At 47.1% G+C, this 16,212-nt stretch overlaps 1 protein-coding gene across 2 annotated transcripts; it reads left to right on the top strand.

Moving 5' to 3' along the window:
- Positions 1 to 1,520: 1,520 nt before the first annotated feature.
- On the top strand, positions 1,521 to 16,001 carry KIF22 (kinesin family member 22). Of its 2 annotated transcripts, XM_016218579.2 has the most exons (14): positions 1,521 to 1,599; positions 7,229 to 7,424; positions 9,450 to 9,577; positions 9,668 to 9,822; positions 10,048 to 10,257; positions 10,338 to 10,568; positions 10,707 to 10,860; positions 10,975 to 11,110; positions 12,822 to 12,990; positions 13,519 to 13,687; positions 14,317 to 14,384; positions 15,123 to 15,335; positions 15,436 to 15,495; positions 15,578 to 15,717. In XM_016218579.2, the coding sequence occupies exons 1-14, from the start codon at positions 1,542 to 1,544 to the stop codon at positions 15,626 to 15,628; spliced, it is 1,998 nt and encodes a 665-aa protein (XP_016074065.1). In that variant the 5' UTR covers positions 1,521 to 1,541; the 3' UTR covers positions 15,629 to 15,717. The 2 variants fall into 2 exon arrangements, with proteins under 2 accessions (XP_016074065.1, XP_087671919.1); XM_087815793.1 differs by having other exon boundaries at positions 1,534 to 1,599; positions 15,123 to 15,495; positions 15,578 to 16,001.
- Positions 16,002 to 16,212: the final 211 nt, after the last annotated feature.

The raw sequence follows: 16,212 nt of genomic DNA, 5'->3' as shown, positions 1-16,212 counted from the left end.
CTCATCATCCTCTGGCAACTGCTAATCTACTTTGTCTCTATGTATTTGTTACTGATTTTTTTTTTTTTAATTCTCACCAGAGGATATGCTTTCATTGATTTTAGGGAGAGAAAGAGAGAAACATCGGTTGGCGGCCTCCCGCATGCACCCACAGGGATTAAACCCACAGCCCACGTATGTGCCCTGACTGGGAATGGAACCTGCAACCTTTCAATGCACAAGGCAATGCTCCAACCAACCGAGCCACCTGGGCAGGGCTGTTACTGTAATTTTTAAGTGCATTAATAAATATTTAAAATTTGTTTTCATTTCTAATATAGTAAATATGGATAGACAAAACCCATATAAACAAGATCTTTGGAGCTTCAATTTTTTTAAGAATCTAAAGGGATTCCAAAGCCAAAAAAAATTTGAGAACCACTGGCCTAATATCTGTATTTTACTTATTTTTTAATTTTCACTTAGATTTTTAGAGAGGGAAAGGGAGAGAGAGAGAAAGAAACATCAATTAGTTGCTCCTTGTGTGTGCCCTAACCGGGGATCAAACCCACAACTTTGGTGCATCAGGGCGATGCTCTAACCAACTGAGTTACCTGGCTTGGGCCTATTTTGTTTTTTAATAGGTTGGACATAATGTCTAAACAAGGGCCCTACCAGGAGCTAAAGATGCCATGACCTTCCCTGGGTAAGCTTCCGGAAAGGACAGGGAACTCCTTACCAGGGGGTTGAACCCATGGGATGCAGCGGCCTTGGGTGAAGGTGACTAAGAAACAGACTAAGCAGGCCTCCGGGGCTCACTCCGACGTGTCGGGCGCTGACAGGGTCTCCTTGGCTCAGACATGAGACATAAGGGGGCACATTTGGCCCCTGCACCTCACTTAGTGGCTTTGGGCAAAGTGACTGTCCCCAGCAACCTACAGGACTTTCCAGCGGTTAAAGCACCGCCGACTGGCACTGAGGTCAAGTCCCGCAGGCCACAGAACGAACCCCGTCTCACAGGCGCAAAACAACTTCTGAAGCAAAATCTGTATAAAGTGAAGATCGCTACCAGTCGTTTGGAAAAACCCCGATTCTAGGCAACATTTTCCTTATTCATATAATCGCCTCTTGCGCGAAAATATTATTTGGCGTGGGTAAATTTTTGGATAAATCGATTAATTGCCTTCAATTACTGTCTGCTTGATTCGTACCAAAACTCGCAGTTATTTGACAGGAAAAATTGGGCGAAAAGTCTGCACTTAAAGCAAGTCTACGCCTCGAAGCCGGGCGGCGCTCAGCAGCTCCCGCAAAGGCCGCTGTAGCCCGAAGCCCCGGGCCGGGGGTTTGCCCAGGAGCGCGGGCGCGGACGCGGACGTCAACGGCTGGGTAGCTGACGTGCGCGCATGCGTTCCGACAAGATATCTTGCAGGACTCCAAGGCGAGCCCTAGGGGGCGAGATAGCAGGGGCTTCCGGCGGCGAAGAGCCATGATTGGTGGAGCCAAGGGAGGGGCGGGGCACCGGGAAATTCGAACGGGAGAGGCGGGTCGAAGGAGGCAGTGGAATGGACGCCGGAGTCCCGGCGCAGCTGAGGCGACGCGAGATGGCGGCGGCGACCTCAGGTATGTGAGCCCGGCCTGGGCCAGGCGCTGAAGTCTGGAGCCTGGTGGGGGTAGTGCGTCGGAATCTGATCCAGGCTCCGGGGCCGTCCCCGAGGGGCGTGGGGACAGGCGGCGAAAGGTGGGAGTCGCAGGCCGGCCAGCCCACTTCGCTCTTCCCTTCTCACTGTTTTCTCCTCTGCGCGGATCAGTACACTCGGGTTGAGACCAGATCCCGGCACTTAGAGCCTCCTTTGAGCCCAGCGCACTTCTCTGTGAGCTCCAGTTTCTTTGTAAAATGGGGACGATGGCCCCATCTCAGGAGATTACGTGAGTAAGCGAGCGAAAAGTGGCAAACGCTCCAACCGTAAGGACAAAAACAAAGGAGCTGGATACGCGTTTAGGGGGGAAGGTTCTGTGTATGACGAGTTGTTCTCTCAGGGTTCGGGGAGATCCCTGAGAGAGTAGGAGGGCAGGCCAAGGTTTAGACGGACTGCAGCTGAGCGTGAGTTGACAGCGTAAGATGTGCAGAGACCACAGAAAACGGAAATGAGGGACTGTTTTCTTTCCCTCTAGCCGTGGAGGTCGATGCTATTTTAGAGTTGGAAAGGCTATTAGGACATTCAGAATCTTGTATGTATTTGTTTACATATGTCTCTGCTCCCTTCCTGCAGACTGAATTCTGGTCAGTGGTTATGGTGGGCACCACAGTAATTTATTCGAGTCCCTTACTGTTTGTCAGGCCCTGTGGAGAAACAACGCTGTTTAGTAGAATGTCAAACACATGTTGAGCCCTTGCTAGGTGCCAAGCACAATTGTTAGCACTTCATGGTGATGAATCATGTAATCTCCACATGCTGCTATGAGGTGGTTTACTATTATTCTCTGTTTTACAGATGAGGAAACCGAGGCATAGATGGGTTAAATAGGATGCGCAAAGTTAACACTACTGGTAAATATTGGGGTCTGAATTCACACTCAGGCAGTCTGATTCTAGAGCCTCTGCTCTTAACCATTATGTCCAAACACATAAAATTCCTTCTGTTTGAGCACAACCTGCTCTTACCCTTCCAAGACCCACTGTATCTGGTACATACTAAGTGTCATAAAAACACTTGAATGAATATGGTCCCTTCCCTAGAGGAGCTTATAGTCTGTTTTAGTAGATAATCATATAAACATATATTAACATGAAAAGCAATGAGAGATATGTATATATAAACTGCTATGAAGAGCACAGAATCTGAAGTAAACCCTTGGGTATTGTGGGAGGACTTTATTAAGAAAGCGATATTTGAGGTGTGTTTCAAAGATTGGATAGGAGTTTGCCAGACCTTGGTGGAGCAAAAAGACTACCAAGTGATTTCTTATTTATGATGTAAAGAGAGGCCAAAGATCCCCTCTTTGGCTCAATTTCCTCATCATAATAGAGGACAGAGTTAAGTTGAATGAAACTTGGGAATTGTAGGACAGGGGAAAACTAGAAGAAATACCTGCTAGCCTCGCCCAACTTCCAAGTTGCTTTTATGAAGGGGAGAGACTCTTGTCCTGTAAATAGTTGTTTACATGTGCCTCTTTCCTCCTCTCCTGGTCAATGAGCTTTGGGACAAGAGTGGTAGTGAGCCACTTTTATGATGAAAACAGGAAACGAACAAGTTAATACTTTATGTTAGCTTATTCATCAAATCTTAATCTGTTCAGCTAATACTCTCTGAGAGCCTACTCTGTTCTAGGCATTGGGGATATAAAGGTGAGCAGAGTAAGATTTGTTTTCACTGCGTTTATAGTTAGATGGAGAAAACAAATATGCAGTTACAATGGTGTGTGATTAGTGCTTGGATGGAGGAGCTAAAGTGAGCCATGGGTGCACCTAAGTGAGTCTTAGTGGGGCAGTGATTTTACAAGAGAAGGTTTTTTTTAGAGGAAATAGGAGTAAAGTGTTTACTTTAGTCTCTTGGTGGGAGGGGGTAGGATACAGAAGATATTCCAGGGAGATAGAATAGCATGTGCAAAGGCCCAAAGATGTGGACGAACTTGATGTGTTGCAGGAACTGAAGGAAATTCATGGTGGCTGAGCACTTAAGAGTGTAAGGAAGGAAATGGAGAGAGGATGATTGGCGGGGAGTGAGACTGTTGAGATGATGATGACCTTGGCAAAGATTGTGCCGTGGGAATAGAGAAAAGTGGACTCATTTAAAAGGTAGAATTAACATCTGTAATGAATAACTGATGTGGGAAATGGGAGGATGGAGTTAAGAAAGATTCCTATGTTTGGGCTAGTGCCTTTCATTTCAGTTAGCACAGAAGGAGGAGGATGTTGCAGAGATGGGGAAGAGTTCAGTTTAGTACACGTGGAGTTCCAAGTACCTTTGAACCACATAAGATGTCAGGGCAGCAGCCTGGAATGTAGATCTGAAATTCAGGAGAGAACTCAATTAGGTGTGCAGGTGTCAATTAGGATTCAGCACCTTTAAGATGGTAATTAAAGTGAAGAGAGCAGGTGACCGTGCCCATGAAATGAATCAGAGTAGTGGTTCTCAGTTAGAGGCAATTTTGTTTCCCATGGGGACATTTGGAGTCATTTTTGGTAGTTAAAATTGAGAGCAGTGGCACAAAATGCTACTGGCATATGTGTTTAGCATGCGTGCTAAATATTCCTACAATGCTTAGGACAGCCCCACCACAAGAATTATCCAGCCCAAAATGTCAGTAGAGCCAAATTGAGCAACCCCGGTCTAGAGAGAGGATAGAAGGAGCCTAGGAAAATAATTTAAGAATGGCAGAACCTGAGAAGTTGTGAACAGTGTGGGAGGCATGGAAACGAAGGAAAAAGTATATTTCCCAAAGGAAAGCAGATCAGAGTTTTGAATACTGTTGGGAAGTCAGATAGGAAGGGTTTGAGCACATCTACTGGATTCAGCAGTAAGGAGGTCATTGGGAATCCTGCTGAATGGTGAGGGCAGAAGCTAGTTGCTGCCTTGAGAAGTGAGTAGCAAGAAAGAGGGTAATAACAATATCTAACATTTACTGAGCACTTGCTGCCAGCACTGTGCTAAACACTGTATGTACATTTTTTCTTTGACTCCTCACAATCTTATGAGGGTGCTGTTATTTTTATATGTATGTTGAGATATTGTTATTTTTATAAAGAGAAACTGAGTCTTGAAGACATTAAGCCTTCCCAAGGTCATACAGCTGGTAAGTGGAACTTGTCTCAGACTCCAAGGCCCATAGGGATACAAAAATGAAGGGGCTGAGATGGCCTGGGGAGTCATGCAATGAATGAACTTTGGCATTAGACCTTTCTTTGAAGCTCCGTTGCTAACTAGCTGTTGACCATGAGCAAGCTAGCTAACTTCTCTATACTGAGGTGTCCTCATTTGAAAAATGGGGGATAAATATAAAACACTTACTGAGCTTTTACCAAGAACCAAGCATTTTTACATGAATAACCTTATTTACTGCCCTAACAACCCAGTGAGTAGGTATTTTTATTTATTCCCATTTTACAGGTGTGGAAATTAAGGCACAGGAATAGAAAATTATTTCTTAAAGTTATTTAGTTAGTTGTAAGTGGTAGGATTGGGATTTAAACCTAGGCTGCCTTGCCTTGAATAATTAACCTACCTACTGTATGCTAGTTATTGTGTTGGAATTTTGTGTTACTTCTTTTAATCCTCATTCAGCCCTTCCAAGGCCCACCTCACCCTATTTTATAGACAAGGAAACCAGGACAAATGAATGTTAAGTCACTTGATCAAGATCATAAGCTAATAACTGAGAATTTAATTTCTACTTACTTGCTGCTGACTTTCAGGATTGCCATGAAGATCAAACTACATGTGCTTTGTAAACCATAAAGTAAGCAATGGTATAATTAGCTTCATTTGTCAGGTGAAGGAACAGAGGCCCAGTTTTTGAAACAAACCATCTGCATGTGGGTAAATCTTACTTATGTATAAGATTCTTTCTAGGGGTAGTCTGTCTATCTTTCTGTCTTGCTGATTCTGTGCTGGCTAACACATACCAGCCTTTTGCTTTATATGAGGCCTGTGGCTCCCAACAACCAGCTGCTACAACCAGCAAAAAAGGAGAGAGAGTCAGAGCTGCCAAGAACTTTCCTTAGTTGGTAGACAATAGAGAGGCAATAGGACATCCTTATTAAAAGCAGATTTTTGGAGGTGAAGAGATCTAGGTTTGAATTTTGCTGTTAGTTGTGAACTACAGTATGGTATCCTCCAACATAAATTAGAGGAATACCCTCCTCATAAGATTTTTTTCCCAGCTCATTCAATCCTCACAAAAATGAAGTTTTTTTAGTTTTATCTTCATGTGTTTTCTAATGATACTCAATCTTTTTTTAATGACTTAGATTTAATTATCGAAAGCAAAACGTACTAAACAGAATGCTTACAATAGAGAAGGATTGCATGTCAGTGCCTTTTGCAAACTGAGCTGGGACAGAAAGAGACTGAGGGCTGCCTCTTAACTGCATCCCTGTCCAGAGTGTCATTGTTTTTTTTTCTCTCTCTCTTTTTTTTTTAATGCAAACACTAAAGCATTATAGAACTGGGCACATAGAAAATAAACCTGTATCCGCCATCACTGAGTGGTTTTAAGTGGGGGCAAATGTCACCTCCTAATCCTTAGAACAACCCTGTCTGGTGCTGGGCTTCTACACCTTGGCAATTCAAAGTGTGTCCCAGCAGCAGCAGCAGCATCTGGGAGTTTGCTAAAAATGCAGAATCTCAGGTATCACCCCAGGTACTAAAGCTAAATCTGTATTTTAACTAGATCTTCCAGGTTATTTGTGTACATGTTACGGTCTATATACATTGAACCTACTTGAAGAGGAGGGAAGGAACTGAGGCCAAGCTTGGGGCCATCTACATAATGGCCAGGGGGGAAAAGAGCTCTTCCCAAAATGAGCTGTGGCCACTAGCCCTCCCAATGTCATCCCCAGGGCCCCAGCCTCCAGGCCTTCTTTCCTGCCCCTGGTTTTGGAGGTCTCTAGTCTTCTAAAATGCTGGGTTTTGTTTTGCTTTTAGGCTCTGCTTATTTCTCCTTTGAAGAGCAAAAAAGACAATATAGACTATGATATACGATTAAGTAATGGTCACCTGGCCCCAGGTATAAAATACCAAGATGCTCACAAGAGCTGCTATACCTTTGTGAGCTTCTTCATTGATAAAATGGGACTAATAGAACCTATCTTTCAGGAATACCATATGTGCCTGGCATGTAGTCAGAGCTTAATAAATGTTAATGTTGGCTAAGTACACGTAACGTCATGGTTTCCAGTCCCTGACCTATATATAATTTCCTCCAATCTCCCGACCATACTCTGCCTGAGACCATGTATTTGATTCTTTTTTTCTTCCGTCCTGCCCTTCTCTGCTTGCCCTCACTAACAGAACAGAGTCCTGCCTCACCAGTTCTCCAAGAGGCCTCACGCTTTCACACCTCTATGCTTTTTGCACATGCTATTCCTTCTACCTCGAATATTTGGCAAGCTCCTATTCATCCTTCAGAGCTCAGCTATACTAGATACCTCCTCCTCTAACACTCCTACCCTTGCCTCTCAGCAAAGCTGGTCCTTACTTCTTCTGTGCTTCACCATACTTCATGCTAAAACTTATCTTCTCTCCTCCAGGAGCTGGTCGCTGTCGGCTTAGCAAGGTGGGAGCTGTCCGGCGCCCCCCTCCAGCTCGAGTAAGGGTGGCTGTGCGGCTGAGGCCATTTGTAGATGAAACATCTGGAGCAAATGATACCCCCTGTGTACGGGGCCTGGACAGCTATTCTCTAGAGATTGCCAACTGGAGGAACCACCAGGAGACTCTCAAATACCAGTAAGGTTCAGGCCATTCTTCCTTTCCATCCCCCTCTCTCCTAGGCCTGCTCACATTTATCACTTGCCCACATGGTTTCGCAGACCTGCTTCCTCGGAATCCTTGCTCCTTCCTTAGCACAGCTTTGTTCCCCACACCTTCAGTTGTTCATTCAGGAGATGTTCACAGGTGCCCATTGTGATGGGTCGTCTGTAGGATACTGTATTGTGGGGAAAGACCGAGGGCTAAATCAGACATATATTCACATTTGTGGGGGAAATAGGCACCAAGTAGGGAAGGGGCAACAAAGGTGAGCAGGAGAGCCCCAAATAGGATCTGGGGGAAGTGTGGGAAGGGTTGGGGGAACATAAACCAGCCAACCAGCCTAGGCTACATCTGGGTGGTGTCAGAGAAGACTACCCAGATTTGGGGGACGGAATTCACAAGGGCAGTTACTTTAAAATTCTTTTGGAGATTTAAAGTTCATACTCCTTGCCCTGTCATCCTAGGCCAAGGGGTGGCAAACTACAGCGTGCAGGAGTTTGACCAGGAGTCTTTATAATAAAACAATTGGAATGTAACCATGCTTATTTATTTACATATTGTCTAAAGCTGCTTCCCAATGGCAGGATTGAGTAGTTGTAAAAGAAACCATATGGCCCACAAAGCCTATAATATTTATTGTCCAGCTTTTTTTCAATACGTATATATGTGTGTATGTGTGCATATATTTTAATCCTCACCCAAGGATATTTTTTCCATTGCTTTTCAGAGAGAGAGAGAGAGAGAGAGAGAAACCAATGTGAAAGAGAGACACATTGATTGGTTGCCTCCCGAAAGGGAGATTGAGCCTGCAGCTGAGGCACATGCCCTTGGCCAGAATCGAACCTAGGACCCTTTAGTCTGCAGGCTGATGCTCTAACCACTGAGCCAAACTGGCTAGGGTTGAGGATATGTTTTTCTATTGATTTTAGAGAGGGGAGGGGAGAGAGAGAGAAACATTGATGTGAGAGAGAAACATCAATTGGTTGCCTCCTGTACTTGCCCAGACCGAGAAATCGAACCCGTGACCTTTTGATGTACAGGACCGATGTTCAATCAGCTAAGCCACACCAGCCAGCACTACTATCTGGCCTTTTACATAAAAAGTTTGCCAACCCTCTTCTAGGTCCTTAATAGTTTGTCTTTAATTTCTTTCTAATCTCTGCCAAATACATGCTATACTCCACTTAAATTAACCCCTGCTGTCGTCTTGGCCATAGCTTCTCCATCAGAGTGCAGTGAATGAACTATAGGTGTGTCGAGTCTCATTTAGTCATAAGCAACATCCTCTGTTCACTCCATTATGATGTACAAATACCACTTTCCATATACTATACTGTGATGTGAAAAAGATTGGGAAGCCCTGCCTTTCATACCATGTTTTGTTTGTGTGCCATTTTTTGTTTGTTTGTTAATCTTCACCTGAGGATATATATTTTTTCCATTGCTTTTTCAGAAAGAGTAGAAGGGAGTAGGGGGAGAGAAAGAGAGAGACATGATGTTAGAGACACATGACTGGTTGCCTCCTGCATGTGCCCTGACTAGGGATGGGGAGCGAACTTGCAACCAAGTTACATACCCTTGACTGGGAATCAAACTCAAGATCCTTCAGTGCACAGGCTGCCACTCTAACCACGGAGCCACACTGGCCACGGCTGTGTGCTGTTTTTGATACTTAGACTATCTTTCTCTTCTCTGGCAAAATCTTCCTTCCTCAAGCAGAATCAGTTACTACTTCTAGTGCATTGTTTCCTGAATCACAGCAGAGTATGGGTATCTGTTCAACTCATCAGACTGCAGAACTCCCAAGAGCAGGGACGTCAGATTCATGTCTGTATTCCTAACACCAGTACAGGGATTGGGATGGAACAAGTGTTCAGTTGGTGCTTTTGAGGGTCCTTGTGTAAGAATGAGATAGACTCTTTTAAATCTGAGGCTAGTATTATCCTGGTCTGGGTGAGACTGGAACCACCCATCATTTCCCTCCGTTCTTCCTGCCTGCAGGTTTGATGCCTTCTACGGGGAGAGGAGTTCTCAGCAGGACATCTATGCTGGATCAGTGCAGCCCATCCTAAGGCACTTGCTGGAAGGGCAGAATGCCAGTGTGCTTGCCTATGGGCCCACAGGGGCAGGTAAGGGAGCCAGATAAGGAACAGCTATGGGTTAGAAAGAGCTATGGAGAGGGGAGGAAAATCTCACAGCTCTCTCCATTCTTTTTCCAGGGAAGACGCACACAATGCTGGGCAGCCCAGAGCAACCTGGAGTGATTCCCCGCGCTCTCATGGACCTCCTACAGCTCACAAGGGAGGAGGGCGCTGAGGGCCGGCCATGGGCCCTCTCTGTCACTATGTCTTACTTAGAGATCTACCAGGAAAAGGTGAGGCCCTGTTCTGGTTGGGGATAAGAGAGACAAAGGGTCAAAGTAAGACCTGGTTCTAGAACATGAAGTTCTGCTGTAGCAAGGACTTAAAACCTAGAAAGACAGAGGTTGGGGTAGCAGATGGTTCAACTTTGAGAACCCAGCAGACAAAAGGAGCCTGATCCCCATGAACTAAGCAGCCTGTGTCTAGAAAATTGGCCCTATCTCTCACTGCTCCAATAGGTATTAGACCTTCTGAACCCTGCATCTGGAGACCTGGTGATCCGAGAAGACTGTCGAGGAAACATACTGATTCCGGGCCTCACGCAGAAGCCCATCAGTAGCTTTGCTGATTTTGAGCAGCACTTCCTGCCAGCCAGTCGAAATCGAACTGTAGGAGCCACCCGGCTCAACCAGCGCTCCTCCCGAAGTCATGCTGTACTCCTGGTTAAGGTGAGGCCCACAGACGGGTGAGGACCTGGGAATTCCCTTGGGCCTGAGTTAAGCCTGGGGGTCTTTGTTCTTTCCCCCAGGTGGATCAGCGGGAACGCTTGGCCCCATTTCGCCAGCGGGAGGGGAAACTCTACCTGATTGATTTGGCTGGCTCAGAGGACAACCGGCGCACAGGCAACAAGGGCCTGAGGCTGAAGGAGAGTGGAGCCATCAACTCCTCCCTCTTTGTACTGGGCAAGGTGGTGGATGCCCTGAACCAGGGCCTCCCTCGAGTGCCTTACCGGGACAGCAAGCTCACTCGCCTGTTGCAGGTCAGGCCACCCATATCAGGGCAAAAGTGGCTGGAGAAGGAGGTTCTCAGGCCTCCTGGGGGGTTGGGAAAAAGCAGTCAAGGAATGGAAACATGGGGCCTTCTGACCAGTCCATCCTGCCCAATACCCATCCCTCAGGACTCTCTGGGTGGCTCAGCCCACAGCATCCTCATTGCCAACATTGCCCCTGAGAGATGCTTCTACCTAGACACGGTCTCTGCACTCAACTTTGCTGCCAGGTCCAAGGAGGTGATTAACCGACCTTTTACCAATGAGAGCCTACAGCTTAATGGTGAGGACGGGGGTTGGCAGGAGTGGAAAGGCCAGTGTGGACAATTAGGGGTTTGCTGAGTCCATCAAGCAGTAGCACAGAGGCTGACATACCCCCCACCCCATCTTTCTTTAGTCTTGGCACCTGTTAAACTGTCTCAGAAAGAACTGGTAGGTCCTTCAGAGGCAAAGAGAGCTCGAGGCCCCGAGGAAGAGGAGATTGGCAATCTTGAGCCCCCGGCACCTCCAGCCTCTGCTTCCCAGAAATTCAGGTGAGCAGATGGGGGGAGACCTTGGGCATACTCCCTTTCCTATTATGTCTGGGTTGGATGCAGAGCAGCAGTGGGTTTAGCCTGTCTGATCCTTGAGCTGTGAACCTGTTCATCTCCTTAGTGCTACTGCCTGGGTCCCTCCAGAGGCTTCCTACTTGAGCACCTAGCCCCTCCCTTTCCATTTTCCAACCCCTTTAGGCAAAAACGTATTTTGGGGTAGCTGTTTCGAGGACAAGTACTTTTGCTTCTGGTGCAAAGAGTAATCTGGATCAGGTCTTTTGGGTCCAGAGTATTAGAGCAAAGCACAGGGAGCAGATGAAGAGATATGTCTCACTAAGACCTCTCAGTCTGTGTGTTATAGAGTCCCATCTCTTCGTGACTCTCCAAGGAGCTGGTTGCTGTCATAACATTGCCCTGCTTCTACCCTCAATCCAAACAAAGCCTCTAAACTGAGTCCCTTCTGTGTGGGGGGCTTCAACCCCCCCCCTTCTGATAGCCATGTGGCCCAGTATACGCTGATCCTCAGGTCACCTCTGTTTAGTGGTCTTGTTTTCTATATCTCACCACCTGCCCTCCCTAAATCCAAGGATCCAGTTGCAGTTTTAATTTTGCCCTGTTTCAACCAGGGGAAAAATTAAATAAAGCCTCTCTAAACTGTATACTGAACAGAGGTGAAGTGAAGAGACCAAGGATCAGTGCCCCGGGGGGCTATTGTAGCTAAGGATGGATGATACACATAAAAATGTGCTTGTTCACTCAGAAACCCATCTCCCATCTTCCCAAGGCATTTGTCAGCAAGCAGTTCCTTCTATGTGCACAAACTCATTCATACACACCTATGTATCTGTACCACATGTGAACAGGCAAGGTGTCTGCGAAGTAGGCATTCTGAGGGTGAGCTCAGAGGTGGGGCACATCAGACATATTCCGACCCTGACCTCAGAGGGCCCACGATTTAATAAGGGAAATAAGACTGAAATATCAGTATATGATGTAAGACAGGTAGTACAGAGTATATGATAAGGAAGGAGAAGCTGCTTGTTCTGCAAGAGCCGGGAAAGAAGTAATGACTTCCAATGTTCACCCATATCTTCTGATCCTGTTCTTCCTGGGCACTTGGATACAAAGAACAGGGCAGTCCCTGTCCTTGAGCAGCTAGTTCAGCATGTAGGCAAGAAGATGCACAATCAAGCTGGGCATCATGGGAGAGTTGGTATCAAATTCACATTGAATGATAATTGAGATCAGATGTGAGGGGAAAAGATTGCAGGCAGAAGGAACAGATGTTAGGCATTATCATGCTCAGGACTTTACTTGAATAGGTCTTTCCCACTGCCCATGGGAGAACGCCTCAGCATTTGAGATTCTTCAGTTGCTTTCAAAGCCCTGTTGATGACCTCCTCTGTGAAGCTTCCCTGACTGCTCCTCCAAATGAAGGGGCACACAGGCCCTGAATTTCTGGAACTCACGTGTTCATTAAATGCTTGTTTTCATCTGATCTGATATCCCTGAGAGGTTACTTAGCCAGGTAGTGACTGATCTCTACACTGCACCCAGAGAGTGGATGACTTGTTCAGAGTTGTCCAATATGATAACATAGGGTTCTAGAACCACATAAAACAGCAAGTTAAGGCATGATGAGGGGAATCCTGCTGCTGGAGAGGGTGATGAGAGAAGAGGTAGGTGAGGAGTAACCTTTTTGTCTGCTCAGCCCCCTACAGAAGCTAAGTAGCATGGACCCGGCCATGCTAGAGCGCCTGCTGAGCTTGGACCGTCTGCTGGGCTCCCGGGGGACCCAGGGAACCCCTCTGCTGAGCACCCCAAAGCGAGAACGAATGGTGCTCATGAAGACAGTAGAGGAGAAGGATCTGGAGATTGAAGTAAGTGTTGGAGAGGTGGGGGCTGGGATCCCTTTGGGCCTTGAGAAGCATTCTGAGGATCTTCAGATAAGGAAGGACACTGAAAGGCTGGACAGCATCCAGTTTTCACCCACCACTGGAATCCTTCAGTTTTTCAGCTTCTGCTTGAGTGTCCTTAACATGGCTGAACTTTGAAAAATAATTGAGATCAGATGTGAGGAGGTGCGAGGGGGGAAAAAAATCCAGGTAAAAGGAACAAATGTAAAACATTGCCATTTCCTAAAACCTAGCTCTCAAATTAAGACTCTCTGCTTGAATAGTCCCTCCTTTCAGTGTTTCAGAGGCTTGTTCTACCTCTGGGCAGCTTTAATCATTAGAAAGCCCTTAATTATATTGGGCCCCAATTGTCTTCTGGTAGCTTCTCCCATTGGTCCTCACCTTGCTCTTTAGAGCCTTGGAGCCCTGCATACTCACTTTCCTAATCCACTGTCCTTCAGGCTGCCCTAAAGCTGATTCTGGGTCACCTCTCTCCCTGATCCTTTCCAACAGAGGCTTAAGATGAAGCAAAAAGAACTGGAAGCCAAGGTGCGGGCACAGGAAACTGTGGACCCAAAAGAAAAAGAGAATTGCTCTCCCACAATGCTCCGACCCCTTGCCCGCCGCACCGTCACAGTGGCTAAGCCCCTCAAAAAGGCTGTGGTGATTCCCCTACAATTGAGTAAGTTTGGCTCTGGGGACCAGCCAGAAGGGCACAGATAACAGATCTCAGGAGGGAGGAGGTATTAGGAGCAGCAGTCCTCATGTCACTCATGTCCTCCCACCATATGCCAGCCCCGGGGATGGGTGAGGAGGATCTGAAATAGATGCACTGCTCTCAGGTGTTTAGCACAATGCGGTAGACTGACAAGTGCAAGATTGACTTTCATGCAAAACCAACTGAGATTACTTTCAAATATTGGTATAAGAAAGGTCATGTGGAGCCTGGCCGGTGTGACTCAGCAGTTGAGCATCAACCTCTGATTCAGGAGATCGAGGTTCAATTCCTGGTCAGGGCACATGCCCGGGTTGTGGGTTCCATCCCCAGTAGGAGGCGTCCAGGAGACAGCTGATCAATGACTCATCATTGATGTTTCTTTCTCTCTCCCTCTCCCTTCCTCTCTCAAATCAATAAAGACATATTTGGAAAAAAATAAAAAAATAGCCATACAAAGAAAGGTCATATGGAAACACAACAAAAGAAGAGGTTAACTTGGGGTGGAGAACTGGGGAACCAGAAATGGGAGAACCAGGTGGCTACCAGAGAGGGTGAAAAGTAGCTTCTGTAATGACTCCAGTTCTTTCTTTCAGTTCAGGAGCAGGCAGCATCCCCAAATGCCAACATCCATATCCTGAAGAAGAAAAGCCGCAAGAGAAAGGTGAGAGTAGCTAGAGGCTTAGGCTATACCTAGAGCCTATAAGTAAGGGGTTAGCAAGCTGTAGTGGGAGAGCTAAGGCCAGAGTTACACAACCTGTCAGAACATTCACCAACTATTTATAACTCTTCCAAGTTGCTTACTGTCTGAATAGAGATAACTCACAGGGCATTTAGAATGAAATGCAGTGTTATGCATGTACTTAGCAGAGTTGTTACTTTCCTTTTTTCCTGATAATTCTCACGCTCAGTAACCACTTATAGCATGGTACGTAACCTGGGTCCTGCCCTCTACAAACTTATCAGCCCATGTAGGAAAACATGATCTAAACACTGGATAAATGAAACAACAGTGGAAGAACTACCTAAAAACCGAGGTGGCATGGTTGAGGGAGGAGCCACTTATTGAGTACCTTCTCCTTTATGCTTCCCTAGGAGTGGAAGAGAGCTGCTGCTTTTTTAGAAATGAGGGACCAGATTTAAGAGCTTACTATGTGCTTTATGTTCATCAACTCATTCGACCTTTACAGCAACTCTTAGCGTTCTTTCACAAGTTGGATAAAATGAGAATCAGACCAGAGGGAAAAGTTTTTGGACAGACACTTGACAGAAGGAAAAGAGGCTGGAGAGGGTGGGTAAAGTAGCCTCTGTTAGGCTATGCTTGGCAGAAGAGTCCAAAGCCTGCAGTGGGCTGAACAGCAAACTCTGCTGTTTTTGTCACTCACCTCCCCCTACCTCACAGTTGGAGTGCCTGGATGCCACAGAGTCGAAGGAAATTGCTGAGGACTGCTGGGAGCTACAGATCAGCCCAGAGCTACTTGCCAATGGGCGCCAAAAAATACTAGATATGCTGAATGAAGGCTCAGCCCGGGATCTGCGCAGCCTGCAGCGCATTGGCCAAAAAAAGGCCCAGCTCATCGTGGGCTGGAGGGAGCTCCACGGCCCCTTCAGCCAGGTAATGGCTCAGGAGGACAGCCCTGGAATGGAGTTGAGGGATTTAGGGGGAAGAGTCTGGTATCCCCTAGACCCTTTGCTCATCGCTGTTGACCTGTCAGGTGGAGGACTTGGAACATGTGAAGGTCATGTCAGGGAAACAGCTGGAGTCTTTCCTAAAGGTGAGCTCGAGGCTTGGCCCCTCTCCCTGGCCTGTGCCCTGCCCCCGGCTCTAAAGCAGCTCTCCTCTTCCTCCTGTTGCAGGCGAACATCTTGGGTCTTGCCGCCACGGGCCAGCACTGCAGCCCCTGCTGACTGCCAGCTCCTCTCTTCACTTGGCCTTTTTTTTTCTTTTCAGTCCTTGTATAACCGCTTCTTGTATAAATACAGTTTTAACTCCGTTGCTTCAGCCTGATTCTTGGGACTATGGGTGGTGAGGCCGGGGTATAACTGCCCTTGGGACGAGCCACAAGCTCCGCTGTAAGTTCTCTGGGCGCCATCTTTGGGACATCTTTAAAGTAGCACAAGGTTGTGAGTAAACTATTGGAGCCGGAAAGGACGGTGGCCGATAGGAAACAAAAAGTTGACGCAAAAGCCTGTGGACGACGACCGACCGTTAGGCGGGCGCGCGCTTGGAGTTTAGCTCCGCCCTACCCGTGCCCCTGCGCGCGCTCCCCTTTCCACCGTTCATCAACGACAGTGGTTTTGTGCGCGTGCGCGAGAAATAACGGCTGCTGGCGGAGGGAGGAGGGGGGGTAAAATCTTTTAAGTGGGGGGAGAGGAGCCGCCGTCTCCCGCGCGCCCACCACCTGCGCCATCGTCAGCCAATCAGCGGCCACCTCAGGGGTCTCGCGCTTGGGACGACTTTGGCTGCCGGGCGGCTCCTCCAGTCCCTCCTC

This window comes from Miniopterus natalensis, chromosome 3, assembly GCF_054644295.1.
Source record: "Miniopterus natalensis isolate mMinNat1 chromosome 3, mMinNat1.hap1, whole genome shotgun sequence".
NCBI classification, from domain to species: Eukaryota; Metazoa; Chordata; class Mammalia; order Chiroptera; family Miniopteridae; genus Miniopterus; species Miniopterus natalensis.
Note: the sequence above shows the minus strand (reverse complement) of the source record. Positions and strands in the feature narration are given on the sequence as shown.